The sequence below is a fragment of the Tauraco erythrolophus genome, chromosome 28 (assembly GCF_009769465.1).
Source record: "Tauraco erythrolophus isolate bTauEry1 chromosome 28, bTauEry1.pri, whole genome shotgun sequence".
NCBI classification, from domain to species: domain Eukaryota; kingdom Metazoa; phylum Chordata; class Aves; order Musophagiformes; family Musophagidae; genus Tauraco; species Tauraco erythrolophus.
The window spans coordinates 4,561,581-4,578,426 of record NC_141492.1 but is presented as its reverse complement, the minus strand read 5'-3'; the positions used below and the strand labels follow the sequence as shown (position 1 = coordinate 4,578,426).

The window sequence follows — 16,846 nt, the reverse complement described above, 5'->3', positions numbered from 1 at the left end:
CAGAATTTGGTGATATTCTATGTAACAAGTACCAGAAAACTTTTTCTTTTAATTTTGTTTCCCTGCCCACGGCAGGGGGGTTGAAACTAGATGATCTTTGAGGTCCCTTCCAACCCAAACCATTCTATGAGTCCATGATTCTATGATTCATGGTTCAGCTTCAGAGATGTCGCAAGTAACACATTTAAAATCCAAAGTTTTTTGCAGACGTTTCCTGAGCACTCGTGTCTAATAAACCAGCTATAGGGCAGGCAACGATCCCTGGTGTGAAACCACACGAGGATCAGGCCTTGTCCTGCTCTCTCCTACTACACTCCAGCAGAAATACAAAGAAATACACTACTATGAACCATCAGCTTCACCTCTGGCTCGCAGGCTCTACGCAGTCCACTACCTGCCTACTCCTCTGATTCACATCCCAGTGCAAAACCAACCCCTGCTGTTCCCGTGCCTTAGGACAGATGTTCACCTCCAAGGCAGAGGCTGGACTTTCATGCCGAAGCTATTAAAAAACCCATAAACCTAAGGGTGAAGGAGAATTCAGTGTGGTTTTTTACAAGTACAGGTAGTTTTTGCATGAAAACCTGATGAGCAGTTCGACAAACACGCCAGCCAAATTCGGGCACCTCCTGAGTTTCAATCACTTCACGCTCAGGGAAGTATCACAGAATCCCAGAATGTCAGGGATTGGAAGGGACCTTAAAGGATCATCTAGTCCAATCCCCCTGCCAGAGCAGGACCACCTAGATCAGATCACACAAGAAGGTGTCCAGGCAGGTTTGGAACATCTCCAGAGAGGAGACTCCACAATCTCTCTGGGCAGCCTGTTCCAGTGTTCTGTTCCCCTTACTGGGAAGTTCTTCCTCATGTTTAAGCAGAACCTCCTATGTTCCAGCTTAGATCCATTTCCCCTTGTCCTATCATTGGATGCCACTGAGAAGAGCCTGGCTCCATCCTCATGGCAGTCACCCTTAAGTAGGAGCATTGCAAATGCAGCACAGGTTACGTCCCTCCGAGGACTGCTGTCCCGGCACAGCAGCACCGGTGTGCCCCAACAGAAAAGCGTTCCTCCTGCGATGCGGCCGTGCTTGCAAACCGTTTTGTAGCCACAAAGTCAAAGTGCCTCCTTCCTCCCTCCCTCTTCCTGCTGCCGAAGCCAAACAAGCTGCATTGATAACCTGCCGAATGGGGCGGTTTGACAGGGGAGAATTGATTTTTTTTTTTTCAGGGACACTGGTAGATCTCTCTTGCAGTCTGTGGTGCGGATCTGGTCGCTGGCTGTAGCCGTTTCAAGGCTGCAATTCGGCGGAGCACATCAGTACGTGGCAACTTCAAGCACGTGGTTGCACCCTATCTCAGCAAAATACCTATGTGTGTGTTTAACAGCAAACTCCACGCTGGACTGAAACAGCATCTGCAGTGCCGCCCAGAACGGGGCATCTCGTGCGATTTGCAAGCTCCTGGGCTTTGCAGATGAAGGATCCGCGCCTCCGCCTCGAGAAAAGTGCATTTCCAAGAAGGTCCTTTCAGGCCTCTTGGATAGCAGCAGCGAGTCAGCAAACTCTTAATTGCTGTCCTGAAAAAGCCTCAGAAGGAATGTAACAACTTGTTTTTCACTGTGAAAATGGGAGGTTCTCCACGGCAAGCTGCAAGCCTTCAGCCGAAAACCTGCTGAACATCTGGCCTGGGATCAAGGTTTGCTTTGATGGTCGTTGATGGTACAACGGGTGGACACAGTAGGTAAATCCTGCTAACAAAAGCGGGAAGGACAGGGTCCCTCTTCCTTCCTCCTCTTACCCCCAACGTAACTGCAACAGCTGGAGCCCAACAGAACGCACCAGGCTTCCAGAAAGACTCCGAGGCCACAAGGAAAAGCCTCAAGCACGGAGCAGCCCCCCAGAGAGCAGAAGGAAGGCTGCTGCAAGTAGCACGGGACAGCTGCCTTAGCCTGCACAGCTCACGGGCAAACACACGTGTGCTTGCACACGGAGAGCGTCTCTACTCACCCAGGGGCTAAACCTTACCCCCCCTTCCATGGCACACGCTTGGATTTTCTTTCTAAGAAACAGCAAGTACATGGTTTTGGCATAAGGACGCTCTCATCACGTGAGAACCCCGAAGCACGCAAAATTAAGGTCCAGATATGCTAACTGCACCGCAGGGCAAACTTCTCTCTTCCAAACCTCAGTGAAATTCATACATTCCTTCTAAATCCAGTTGTAAACCACTATCCTTGAGGCACTAATACTGAATGCAAGTATTGATACTGCCAAAGAGTAAATCCGCGTCCGTAAGGAGGATCACATGTTTAAACAAGACCCCGGGCCATAGGGAGGGGAAAAAAAAAAAAAAGAGGGATGCATTTAAAGCTAATAACTGCAAACACTGTAGGAGACACAGATTAGCAGCCCGATTACAAACATCAGATAACCATATGTAAAATACTTTTTAGTACATTTTTCAAAGCGTTGTGACCGGAAGATACACATCGAAAATTAATATTAAACACAGCTAAAAGGATAATTCTGCTCTAGGTACTCCAGTGTTAATGTAGTGCAACTCCAGTGACTTCAAAGGAATTGTTCCAGATAGAAAGCAGGGTAGCCAGAAGCAGACTGGCTGGTAGCCTGCATAAACAAGCAAAAAAGATTTTCATTTTTTAAGAAGCCATATAAAATAATTCTAGCTAATTACGTGACAGGGGCCTGGGTGTGAAATAGCAACTGCAAAGCCTCAGGGACCGAGCCAAGAACCTTTGATTTGCTCTCTACAACTTATAAAACCTTTGGAAAACTTTTGCTCTAACAACTTTTCTACTTTGCATTGCAAACTGCACACACTACTCCAACGCTGCCCTCCTGCAGGCCCCCACCATCGCTCGCTACTAAATCTTTACCCTTTGTCTCACAATCTGAGGCTAATTTCAGGTTGCACAGCTCAACCAGCAGCTGTTTCCAAGCAGAAAGCATATTTCGTGTTCATTTTATGGAACGTTCTACGTTGGAGCAGTTGAAATTGTACCCGCCCCACAAATAAAATTTTAAAACTTCTCTGTGAAACTCCCTAAACTGAAAAGTGCCAAACTTGTGTTACTGAAACTCAGTTATTAGTTTGGAATGAGAAACAAAAGTTCTGGAGTCTGTGGGTGATGCTGTGCCCACTCACTATTAAAATGCAGAGGAGAATCCAAGCTGTCTCTGTAAAAAATCACTTGAAGGCAGAGATGTCTGTATGAAATATATATGTTCCCAGGTGAAATTCCAGATAGCTGAGCCCTCTTTGGGAGGCAATGCCGGCCGGCTCCGCTCCCTCCCTCGCCTGACATGCCAACACACCCAGGCTAGACTGTAAATTTATTCAGCCACATTAACTTTTCCTGGTCCTTAAGTCACAAGTGATGAAATCTCATTCATTTATGCAAGCAACTGGAAGATTTATTGTAAATAAAGTTCTGCACATTACACAACTGGCTAAAAATCATAATTAGAGTTGCACTGGGAAACATGTTTTATTTATTCTGACAGTAGTCTGGCTTCAATAATCCTAGCATGATAAATGTCCCTAAAGTTTGCAGAGTTTCAGCAACTAAAGCCCTTATCACAGACGGGGAAGTGGAAACGTCTGACGAGGTTTGATGTGGCTCACAAGAGGTCCCGAGCCGCTCTGCTGCGTCGCATCGCTTTACATCAGCACCAGGGTACTAAGAGCTGGTGGGAGCGCCTTCATTCACTGTAAATCAAAGAAATGAAATTTTCCACTGCTAGTAAACTTCCAAGACCTCGGAAGGAAAGCGAGGACACGTCTGGGCGAATTAGCGAGGTTCCAGGATAGGGAGAAATGACAGTCGGACTGCCGAGCCGACAGACCCTCTGGAAAAGGGTCAGTGACACCATTAATAGGATGCAGACATTCCCAATCTCCAGCTATTCTGCACCCTGCCAAGAGTTCTAGTGCTTGCTTTCTTTATAGTTTTAAGTACAATTTCGGGCCCATAAAACATCAGAGAAGACAGAAGCTATTATCCCGGCCCTGACAGGAGTCCCTAATGGGACACGCACACTCTGCACATACCTAGAACTAACGACGCCGTGCTTTTACTGGTCCCCATCTGTTCAAGGGTATTTTCAAATGTACCAAATCAGGTTTACCCCCATAACGTTTATTGCTGCTCTGAGACTAATAAATGACTCCGAGCGCAATCAAACATTTATCTGGCTTTGCTCATTCTCGAAGAAGAGAGGAGCCCAGTCCGCTTGCTTTTCACGCGGGGCATCCTGTAAAGCGTTTTCTCCAACCCAGCCATGGAGCACAGTCACTGAGATATTTATGTGAAGACCCCCATCGAGCTGTCAAGTTGTTGCAATACAGCAAAAGAATCAAACCAGTTTATTTTCAGAATAACAGATGGGTTATGCACGGAACAGTCCAGACCCACGACTACGTACTGCGCAGAGGCAAAAAACAAACTTTATTATCAAGACGGATGATACGCACTTCCACAAACATTTTAGCCGGTCTCTGCTAAATTTAGAACAGCTAGAATATTTCTAGCTAACGTTATGAAAAATAATTCTTTACATTGCTATAAAAAGAACATTCCAGTAACAAAGAGAGGTGGTGCACAGCAGCGCTTTGTCGCAAGTCTCGGTGAGAGAGTGTGGAAACCTTTCCCAGCTCCCGCTCCGCAGTGCCAGGGAACGGGAAGGCAGGTACCAGGCGAGCTCGGTCTGGTTATGAAATACAGTTACAGAATGGCTTTGTGTATCCTCCTGTCTGCAAAGCCACCCTTCCGACAGGAATGAAGACAGAGGTTAGGTTTATTTTTGTTAGGTTGACCTTAAAAGTAAGATCAAACATGGTTTTTCATTTTTTCAAGGATTTTTCTTCTTTCTCCCCCTTTACCCCCCAACACACACACGTACCTGAGAAGCCTGAAGTGACAAACAAAGCACGGTTTCCTTACAAAGAGAGATGCCAGCTATGGTCATCGCATGGCTTCTCCAGTCATCTGGTGCGGTGCGGCTTACGAGCACTACGGCTGCACGTTCAGAAAAATTCGATTATTAGAGAACACCCAAACCATCAACTGCTGCCACAGAAATCCTTTTGGTAGGAAAATTTAAATAAAATAGGAAAGAATTCTTAAGTGTTTTAGGAAGGCGATGATGAAGGAATGACACACTCAAAAGAGGATTAATCGTAATCCACAAATAGGAGAGCGAGTAACCTTCCATTTGTTACTAACGTAAGAAAGTACCATTTTCGTAAACATATGGAAGCATTAAAAAAAGAAAATCCATTATTTTGTAACTTTGAAGCTTGTATCGAGTTACATTTCGTCCTTTCAAAATTTGCTTGTTATCTGCCAAGACTGTTCTGCAGTGTTTCTAGCTTCTCTGCCAGACCAAATGAACAGAGAATGGAGTAAATTAACTGCCTGAGAGCTAGAAAGCAGCGCTTGCCCACTGACTTCAGCATACTATACAACAACGAGTACTTTTCATTAATTTATTGTTGGCAATCCAGCAAATAGATAGGAGCAGATGAAACGATGCATCATTTTACCTAAAATTGAGAATGCAGAGCTTGGCGGAGGAGCGTGAGCCCTCACCGTATGATATCCAAAGGTGCTTTGAGCTCTTTACGAGAGAAAAGTTATCTTCAAGTGAATCTGAGGTATGGAGTCCATGCTTTACACAGACCTGCTCAAGGATTCATTAGCAACACAGAGATTATATAGTGTCCCTAAAGGTTACAGCACAATATTTATTTAACAGCAGGATGCAATGGTTTCTCTAAAAAGAAGACTGCAGACATCAAAATCGAACTTATACAGATACAAAACAAAGCCCTTGAAACAGAATACCTGATAAAAGGAGAGATTTTCAATTCATTAATCAGTCAAATTAATTAGAAAAAATGGCTTGCAGGAAAGGAAAGTTCAGGAAGTAACAGTATTCTGTGCAGTAAACACAGATCTTACAAAAATGACACAGAGTCATCTTAAAATGAATCCCTTCATTTAAAATACCCACTGGCAACAACGACAAAACCAATCCCATTCCACTTACACTTCCATCACGATGCCAAGTATCTTATTTACAAATCAAGGGAGAAAACCCTCAAGCTTATCAACAAGCAGCACCCGCCTCCTTTACTGTACAAAAAAGAGTTTGGATGGGCACGTACCGGTGGAGCCATCGGAAAGGCAAAGGCAGCAGGATCCTAAACCAGAAACTCTCTGCTTGAGTGGGTCAGCCCAGATGAACAGCTGCAGAGTTCTTATTGCCAGTGAAGCCAACCCGATTTTTGGCAGTTATTAAAAAAAAAAAAAAAAATCATGCCCGTTTATTTGCACTCAAGCTATCAGCATGGCTTTAGTGTTGAAAACTCTGGATGCCCCAATTAAGGGAGAATTTCTGGACTAGAGTATCATGCTGCTCTCTGGAGGGGGTGAGGAAGGGATCTGGAATTGCAGAGTAATCCAAGCAGTGAAGAACCAACGGAGACCAGAGGTGTGCAGGGATAAGTATCCCCCTTTTAGGAGGAAGGGGGGGGGAAAAGTCACCTTTGAAAAGCAAGAATATGCTTTCATAATCCAAGCACCTGAGCTCTTCTAGCTCCCACTGTCCCTTTATTGCTTCTGGAGGTCAGTATGTTTTACAGGTTTTGGTTTTTTTGTTTGCTAAAAAACAACAAAGCGACATACAATGAATTTTGGAGCTATTGATAAAAATCACACCTGAACTCTTTTTAAACATACCACAGTACTTAGTTACTCCTGAGCTGTCAATGTTTGCAGTGTGAAACGTCGTTAAAAATACGGAAAGTTGGCAAAATGCAGACCCCCCCCGCCCCATCAGAAAAAAAAAAAGAGAAAAAAGAGAAAAGCTTTTTCCAGCTGTAACATCTGTGAAGTCTAACTGGCTGACGAGCGCTTCTGCTGAAACACACTTGCCAGAACACTACAGAGAGGAGGAGGGACTTCATGGAGGAGGGAACACAAGCTATTTTTCTCCTTCCCTCGCCCCCAAAATGCACAATACCATTTGCAAACGACAAAGAAACAGCACAGCATCCTGGTAACATGCAACACGAGGCGACTCCACGGGCCGACGCAGTCGCGCGCGGTTGGTTATCTCTGGGTCGTTCCCTGCGGGAGTATGACAGGAGCGCAGGCGATCCCAGCGAAAGATTCTGGAAAATGGAGGTCCCTTTCCCATTCATCGGTTTCCGTGTTATACACCTGCACAATGCTCGTAACGTTGTTCAGGTGCCAGTTGTACCCTCCTACAATATAAATCTTTTTTTCTAGCAAACAACAGCCAGCTTCCGACTGACCTGCACGCATCGGGCTCACCGTTGTCCATTGGTCTGTTTCAGGCACGTAATATTCCACAGCCAAAACATCAAAACAACGGTCAACGTGGTCCATGCGGCCTCCCAGAGCGTAAATCCTGTTATTTGCACTGACCATGGCATGCAGAACTCTGGGCTCGTTCATGGGGGTTTTAAACTCCCACTGATCCACGGCGGGGTCGTAACAGTGCAGGGCTTTTTTGTCCTCCACCGAAATGCCGTACCCACCTGATATGTACAACTTGTCTCCCACCGTGGCTCCAGCGTGCCCCCACGTCCTGCGTTTCAGGGAGCACACGTAAGTCCACTCGTTATTTTTGGGGCAATACTTCTCTACGGAGGCCAAGCTCCCCGACCGGTTCCTCCCACCGGTGGCATACACCATGCCGTGGAGGACGTTGAGTTGGAACTGGATCCTGCTCTCCTGCATGGCCTGGATGCGCAGCCACTGGTTCAGGTGCGGATCGTAACGGTAGCAGATATCCACAGCTCCCTCGCCGCTCCGGTACTGCAGGTGCTGCCCTCCTACGATGTAGACAAAGTTGTCCAGCACGGCGACGCAAGAATGGCTGCTGCCCACCTCCATTTCCGTCAGCTCCTTGAACTGGCGCACGCTGGCGTCCGGCAGGTAGTAGACTTTGCAGCTCACAGTGCGGTCGTTGTCGGTGTAGGGAGTGCCACCGAAGGTGATGAGGGACAGGACATCCGAGCGGATGGTGGTCCGAGGAGATTGCATCTCGTGTTGACGAAAGGGCAGGATCTGGTAATTGAAGGCCTCCAGCAAATACTGCCGGCACAAGACATCTTCCACCATGATGTCCAAGGTCTGGACGCTGTCCACCAGCTCCGAGGACTTCATCAGCGGGAAGCGGATGTGGCAGAGGACCTGGCTGGCGTTGGCACGGCGCGTCGGGTCGTACTGCAGCCAGCGGACAGCAGCACGGAAGAGGTCTATTTCACTGCAGCTTTTCAGTTTATTGCTCTGCAAGAAGAAAACAAGGCGCTCCAGCGGCAGGTGGAGGAAATCCTCTTCCTCGGAGATCTGGAGGAAATGCCTAAAAGTGAACGCATCCACTGATTCCTTCAAGGATGCGAGGCTAAAGGTGGTGGCCATCTGCCCGATATTGAGACACGTTTCTACGCTCATGGCAGACTTCAGAAATTCTTCGCAGAGCTCCACGACAGGCACCATCTGGAGGAAGACAGCAGCTCCCAGCACATCCTGAATACAGTCAAGATCAAGAGTCACTTCAGCACTGTACGCAAAGTCTATTATGTGTTTCAGTCCTTTTGCAGATACACCTTTCAGTTCGATCACATCTTGGCTGGCTTCTCTCATCCCGCCTGTGAACATCGCCCTGGAGGTCAAGAACACAAAGAAAAAAAATTTCCCCCTTTTTAAATACATGTAAAAGGAAGAATCGCTTCAGAATTTTATTTTATTTTTTTAAACATACCGATTCTCTTAGGGAGGATGGGGAGGCGGGGAGAATAAATCAAGGCTAAATCTCTAAAAGCCAGGAGAAATCAGAGTATGCGACTACTTACATAAAGCTTGCACAAACAGTGCACCAAGAAGTAATATTCAGCTACCAGAAAGTGAAGTTTTTCAATCCCACTGGCAGCATAAAAAAAGAGTGGACCACAGGACAAAGCTTCAAGAATTAGGTGGAGCTACCAGAGCAGGGAGTGTAGTACGCTGGACACCAATAAATCCATGATATTCAACAACCAAAGGATACAACGGGATCTCCACAGCAGAGACTGGTAACCATATCCTAAAGAGTTGAATTTTAAGTACGCAGGATTTGTGAGCACAAAGAAGGAGCACACTTCGGAAGACACCTGTGTTTAGGAGCCTCTGAGCTTGCCTGCAGCACGGCCTTTAGGCAGAGATTCCAGCGAGCCCCATATACCGTAGGCGAGCTACAGAACGGCTTAAATACTGCAGATGCAACACGTCTTAGGAGCAGCTTGGTAATCACAACAGAACCTCCCCTCCAAGGTTCATTCCCAACGCCTTAAGAAAATAGGAGTTGCAGCCACTTCAGAAAACGTCTGTCATGTTGCAGTACGACGGCAGGGGGCTAACAGGCAATTAAAAAAAAAAAAAAAAAAGAAAAAGAAGGAAAAAGATTTGTTACAGCACAGCTGCAAGCACATCACATCAGTTGACCAGGCCACGCAGAGATTAGGCCCTCGATCACCTCCTTGGGAGGCTTCTAAATTCCACAGGAAGCACATACCACGCCAAGGGCTGCGCGCAGACATCTCGTAAACCGCTCTTCTAGAGCGGTGCTGCGTTTCCCAGCTACGGGGCCTGTGGGCGTGATGGGGACAGAACTGCACAGTTGGGTTTTTTACACGTTTACATTAAATTTCAGCAGTTTTTGTTATATATGGGTAGCTCGGGGGCAAAGGTTTGCGCTCTGCGTAGTATCCAACGAGCAGTAGCAGAGCAGCTCTGGGGAAACCAAAGTCAAAGCAGGTTGCTGGAGGAATTGTGACACGGAGTCTCGCCGCTCACCGCCGTTGTACGCAGATCACAGCGAGGCTACAAAATTCGTGCAAAAGCCCTTGTGAACTGCTGGCAGCTGCCTGCACATTTTAGGCTGCCTTCTCCACCACCGAGATCCTTCTCTGTTCCATCGGAAAGGTAAATTCCTTGTGAAGGCACAGTGTCACTAGAGCTGCCTTAGGAAGCTGCAGTGATTCGAAGGTGCAAGTTAGCCAGAAAAAATGCTGAACAGACCCTGCTCTTCTGCATCAACGCAGGAATGAAGGAAGATCTTGGGAACATTGTCAAAAGACAGGAGTTCCAAGTTTTCTGTCCAAACCAGGCTAGAAAATCTGCTGCCGTCCAGCATAAACCCCAGAAATCCTAAATGACCTAAATAAGGAAATATCTGCATCTGAAATCAGCTTTCTGTAACCGAGTGACCAGGAATACTGTTCGCAATTATTTGTCCATCTAGCAGACGAGAGCATTCTGCTCCAATCCCCTCGCACATCCCGTGGCACGGCACAGCACGCTGCCCTCATCCCCTGCCCCAGAGGACACCCGGACATCCGTGTACTCGTGCATCAGCTGCGCCGAGCTGAACGTGCAGAAGGAAAGCAAAGCGTTATTGTTGCCACGATGAAGACACATCATCAAACAGAATGCAATTCCTTTAAAAGGTGTCATGGTTCTAAAATGCTGATTATATAAATGCCTCCATTTCCCTCCCCCCTCCTGCATAAAACCAGCGTATTTTCAAAAGCTGGATTATTCTGCCATTGTTCCCCAGGACAACCTTCCTTAGCACCACAGAAGTTATAACAAGAAACCTACTCAGCAATTATGTTTCGACAGGGAAAACACACCAGCAGCAGCACTGCACACAGCATTTATGAATACAAATAGTGCTATTAGCATTTGGTGGGGGATCAGCTCCATCATTAATTGCATGCCTGTTGGGGAGAGCAATAAGCTTGGAAGGTTTATGTTACCAAAGGGAGAGAAAAGGGAACAGCCTAGAAAATATGGGTGTATATAACACAGACATCGTCAGAGCAGCTGAAGAAACGGGCAAAGGGACACTAGAGATACACTGAAGTCCCTCTCTCTTGGGTACCTGCTCAGCAAACCTGTCTGCTTGGGTCAGGAAGGAACCTACACGTCAAGGGACTGCAAACCCACCCTCCACCTGCTACAGCTTGCAGTCTACCACCACCCAGGTGGAGTTCTCTGTTCAATCTTCCCTTCCTTCCCTATACCCATTGCCTCCAGCGTGCCCCTCACTTAACGCTGCTGCTGGTGCTGCCAGAAAAGATCCCTAACTCAAAAGAGAAGTCATTCCAAGCCAGAGCACCATTACACAGGAGATGGACAGAGGCAAGATGGATGAATACATGCTTCCACTTAAAACTGAATTTCCTGCCCTGCAATTGGCTCACTCTGCATTAATTTAACTGAGAAAACTCATCTCCGTGCTTCAGCCTTCTACCCACACAAGACGGGACAGTTGTCCCCTATCTCCCGGGGGTCTGGGGAACGCACACACAAACTGCTCCACACCCTTCAGCCTGTGACCAGCGAGCACTATAGACAGATCCGTGGTATTTAAAGATAACATGAGTGTATTTACAACAGGCTCCATGGTTCGATGGGATGACTCATTCCAGAGCCCTCGATGCCACTTCACAATCAGCTCAAGTCGCTCCAGGGCAAAAGCTGTTCCCTTCAGCAGGCAGAGCACCTACCAACGCTGCCGAGGTGGGTTCAAGACCTGGGCTTGAACTTGAGCCTTGGCCCAGCAGCTGTAGTTGAACCAACCTCATCTGCATGCAGAGGGACTGACTCCGCGCCTCTACGTGCCTGCAGGTAATCCCACTGCCATCCTGCAGGTAATCCCACTGCCATCCGTGGGGCAAACCAGACCTCCGAAGGGTCGTGCGTGGGTGTGATTTTGGGGAGTGGTGGGGAGGTTGGGGTGGGGGAAGGATGGGAAAACAGAAAACCAACGGGAAAGGTAAAAATGCCTGCTTCCCTATCGGATTCTCACCTGAAATAGTCACTGCAGGCAGCCAAGACAACTTTATGAACCTGAAACACTTCATTATTTATAGTGAGGATGACATCAAGCAGCTGAGCCTGAGCTCGGAGCGAGGCCAGTCCCTGCAGTAGAGTGGTGCTGTGGCCAGGAGCAGAGAACGTGCATTTCAGGGTGCTGTTCTTGTCAGCCATGCTAAAAACAGAACAAGAGAGACAGGCTGGTTTTAAATTAAAACAATATGTGGTATACCTACAAAGCATGCTGGGGAAGATACTGTAACACGAGGCAGTTTGAACACAAATTCCCAGCTCAATAGCCACGCAGAACATCATGACGTCAGCACCTCAGTCGTATTCCCTTCTCCCAACGCAAAAGAGACTTCCAAATTTTTAAATTATACTTTTGCATTACTGACAACCCGTCACGCTGCAGCACACATGGGCTTCAGAGACCATCCAAACATCAGCTAGCGGGGCCAAAATCTCCAACAGACATCGGTGTCCCACACTACAACTACCCCAGAGTCCACCCTGACCTTGACTTCAACCACGAGACTGAATCACAGTTGCTTATTCTTCTCACCACCTATCCTTACCGCAGCTGTTAGATGCTCCATGCTGTCCAAGGCCGGCCCTGCTGGCCCTATTTGATCCTCTCCTTATGCCTGACCCTCACGAGAAGAGCAAAAGCAAAATATTACATAGCACTGGCTGCTCTAAATAACGTCAGCTGTTTGAACTGCACTGTAAACAGTCCCCTCCCAGTGTAAATATTTCCGTGGTTTTCCCAACGCCTCTCGCACATGTTCCCCAGTGCGGAGAGCATCATTCTTAGATTCACTTGGCCTCAGATGCACTTGTCAGTGAGAACGCTGCACTGGGAGGGGAACAGCAGCAGCATCTCTGCACAAGTGGACAAGACTATGAGATGCTCTGTGCTCCTCTGAAAACAACTACAATCGTGCTGCAGATTTTCTGAGCAAGGTGATAGTGGGCCACCAAACAGGGTCCACTTACACCAACAGAAGCACGAAATCCTAAATTCGTTTGCAAATTCGATTTGACTCTGAACTACTTTTCAGGACCAAGATCTGAGTCCTTCTGGGAAGAAAACATGCACAAGGGCCAGTACTCAAGATGGGTTTTATGTTTTCAGACGTATCCCACTATTTGGGCTCTGCATTTTAAGAAATATTTTATGCAAGCGTGACATAAAAAATCCCAAGTAGATCATACCGAATCTGGAAAGCTGCACTACTTGCTCCCAAGCCCACAGTGGGAGAGTGCACTTAGTACTGTGCTTAAAGGGTGGTATTATTACTATTTCGGTGGAATAAACCAACAAAGCCAGAAAAATAGTAGAGAGACGAGGTCCCAGTGTACTAGGGGCTGTGTAATCCCATCGTGTGCTAACAACCGTCCCTAAACGTTCACTGCCTAAACAACAACAAAAGCCACACACAATGGACCAAACAAGTAGGCGAGGTCAGAGAAGAGTCAGGGAGATGGGATAACCAAAAAGGGGACGTAAACAATCCTCAAACAATGAGGAACAATGAACAGGACTTGCTACTTGCCTAACTTATCGGATTGCAATTTCCTGCAAGCTTTACAGAGAGGCGAGTTAGGGGAAATCTGTGATGTTCATCAGCGCACTGAGGAGGCAGCCGCTTCGTGCGAGGAGCTCTAGAGCTCTTCGGGATGCTGCAGGATGCAGATAGCAAATCTTTGCAGGCTTGGGAACGCACCTCAGCTTTCATACGACTTCCTACCGGGATGATTGATACCGGTCAGTTGTGCTTCTTGTAGCACAGATCTGAAATTCCTACCTTAAAGTCAAAGCACACTAAAAAGTCTTAGTTTGGAGAGTGGAGTCCAGCTACGACATCCTTCCTACAATAAAAAGGATTAGCAAAAAGTCAGTTGCTGACAAGACCTTTATCCTTTACTCCGCGAGCCAAGAGCCATCTATCCACTCCAGCTCTTGCGGTGGCGAAAGAGGAGGAGACTGGAGGGAGCGAGTGCATGAATATTCATCACATCAAACTCATTTTACTCTCCTCTCTGGAACAACAGCTTTGATTTGCTGGAATCCAAAGGAGCAATCATGGAGCATGAGCAAGGAAACGATCTTGCCTCTGAACACAGTATCGTTCACCGAACAAACCCATTTTGCTTCACGCTGGACCAGTAAAATATGCACAGACAGCTCCAGCAGCTCATCTGGGAGACGGTGACTCCGGAGTTTACCGTAACTTCGTTAGACTCCATCTCCTGCAGGATCCTTTTCATGGGAATTTTCCTCAGCGTTTTTTTCAGACCAATTTTAAATATTCCTTTTCCCAGCCCAAGGACTTACCTATATACGTTTGCTTTCGCTACATCCACCCAGCACAGGTGCCTCTTCAAACAACAACCTTTACCTGAACAAACATTCCTTTTTTTTTCCCTTTTTCTCAGTTAACTTCTACAGGCACTGTTAATAACCAGGGTGTAAGTTCAAAGTAGATGGAGGACTAAATCTGAGCGGGTGGATATTTCTGTGCTGGAATAAACGTGTTTGCGTGTGCGCTTCATTTCAACAGGTAATTGTGAACAGCCACCCCTGAAAAACTCCCTGTACTAGTTCCTTTGTCTGTTTACAGGTATAGAGTAAAAGGATCCAGTGATTACACAATATTCCAGGGGAGAAAAAATCATAGAATCATAGAATCGTTAGGGCTGGAAGGGACCTTCAAAGGCCATCTAGTCCAACCCCCCAAAAAAAAGACAAAACAGAACAAAACTTAACAGTAACAGAAGCATTGATAATGTCCAAGTTTTTCTTAGTGTGGAAAGAAAAGGATTTTTAGAAGAAACACACAAGCTGGAAGCAAAATAAAATCCACACAAAGCATGAGGAATCAAGCAGGAGACTTTACAAAAAACAAAGCGGGGGGAGGAGAGGTGAGAACGCAGCAACAAACCCCGTTCGCGTTGCGGTTCGTAAAAAGGGATTTGTGAAAAAAGCAGGTTTGGCCCAAGCTGGGCTGCCACACCGCGGGGCACACCGTGGGGCACACCACGGGGCACACCACGGGGCACACCGTGGCAGCCACGCATTGTGCTGGATGGCCTTGCTTCCCGCTCCTCGCGCCGCCTTAGGAACAGAGGAAGAGGAGAGGCAGCAGTTGGATGTCAGAGACTGGAAAAAAAAATAAAAAAAGCACAAAAGGAAGCCTTGAACATCTGAAAGTGCCTTTGTGAGGCTGTCCCTATCTTATTTGAGATCTGGATTTGCCGTGTACTTGTTGCTTAACAATTTGTTACAGAAGGAACAGCCTTGCAGACAAACTTGGGAAGAGCTGCATCTACTCCTCGGCGGTTCAGAACATGCCTTCAAGACAAAAGCCTTTCATCACTCAATAGTGAGAAAGTGTTTACTCTGCTCCTTCCCCCTTCCGGTTCTGATGGAGGCAGGGCTGGAGGGCTTCTGGAATTTTCCTCGTTTTTTTGAGTGAAGTCCTTGCCCAGCCGCAGAGCTTTGCGGAGGTTTCGGTGGCCGGAGCGTCCTTCGGCAGGGGCCGATCACTCCAGCTCGGAGCGGGGTCGAGTTAAATTTATCCTCTGCAAAAACGTAAAACGAAAACGACGTTCCCATCACGCAGCATTTCCACTGCACGTCCCACGGGCTGCAGTGATCTGCAAGTCAGCTGCAAGGGGGTCTGAAAACGTTTACGTGATCGGGGCCTCTAACATGAATATATTGGTGGAAAGGTGACTTTACCGGAACAGAAATCCCATTTCCATATGGAAACAGCTGTAGCAGTGAAAGGCATCTTTATATTCATGTAACCGCATCCCTCGCACGAATGGTGGGGGCAGCTGGAATTCGACAGACGTGTTGATCCAGAAGGGCGATCCATTTTGGGCAGCACCCTCAAAGGCTGCGGTAACATCACTGGTACCTGATTTTCACAAAGGGACTGCCAGGGAACACATAATGGGATTGAGGATTTGCCTCCAAGCCGCTGCTCTCAAGCCAGATTGCTTTCAATCCTCTCCGGTCACTGCAGGATGGAGTTCAGCGCGGCATATGTGACCGTAGCTCGGGGAAAATCACCCCAAAACCGTACGGACGTAGCAGGCTTGAGGAAACGTTAAAGCAAGGGTTGAGGGAGCGGTTCCAGCCAGAGAGCAGGCAGGGAAGGCAAACAAGCCCAGAACTTCTCCTTCTGCTGCTGCACCTATCGCAGGACCCCGGTCCTGTGCTCATCCTTGCCCCGAGCACGCTGACCACATCCTCAGCCGGCCGTTTCTCAGCAAGGACTGCTCGATTTTTTAACCAGTAAACCGATGCAGCGAGGAGACATCCGAACACAGGGCTGGATACTCCAGAGGCCTCCAAAGCTGAGGGGCTGAGAGGTATTTAAGGGCGATACTTCAAGAATCGGTTCAGATGAGGCACAAAGAACATCCCAAAGAACAATCGTCCCCTGTCTCTGCCTCCTGGATTCTCCACAACATCACGTGTAATCCGAGATGCGTTTCAAGCTAATGAATCATTTTTACCAAATCTGTACTGATGATTAAAAACATCAAAGCTGGAATTAAAGGCTTACCAAGCACGAGTCCATATTTCAGCATGTTTGCAACTACTGCTCAAGTACAAACGGGGAGAATTACACCAGGCCAGATTATAACATTTCAGTGATTGAATTAAATAAGAAAAAACCTTTTTCTACGCAACCGCCTGCCGTCTTCCTCCTCTGCTTTTACAACATGGAAGGGGGGATAGCTCGGTGCTAGCGAGGCTCGCTCTCCATCCCAGTTCAGCATCCTTCCTAACATCCACCCACGCTTTCCCACTCTCTGGGCAGGTGGTGCTTGGTAATTTTTTCATACAGGAGAAACTCAAGGGGGTTGGCAGGAATTTCTAAGCGGGGCAAACTTCCAGCAGCCTGGAACTAC

The 16,846-nt window shown here is 47.3% G+C and overlaps 1 protein-coding gene across 1 annotated transcript; it reads right to left on the bottom strand.

The window, feature by feature from the left end:
• Window positions 1–7,135: 7,135 nt before the first annotated feature.
• On the bottom strand, window positions 7,136–12,088 carry KLHL26 (kelch like family member 26). Its single transcript, XM_009980064.2, has 2 exons — window positions 11,907–12,088; window positions 7,136–8,717 (listed from the first exon to the last, which is right to left on the bottom strand). Exons 1-2 carry the CDS (start codon window positions 12,086–12,088, stop codon window positions 7,136–7,138), a joined length of 1,764 nt encoding a protein of 587 aa, XP_009978366.1.
• Between the last annotated feature and the right edge of the window lie 4,758 nt (window positions 12,089–16,846).

Coding starts and splice junctions, on each gene's coding strand:
- KLHL26 (XM_009980064.2), bottom strand. CDS start 12,088: ATGGCTGACAAGAACAGCACCCTGAAATGCACGTTCTCTGCTCCTGGC. Junction 8,718..11,906: donor GCCTGCAGTGACTATTTCAG/GTGAGAATCCGA, acceptor CTTGACCTCCAG/GGCGATGTTCACAGGCGGGA.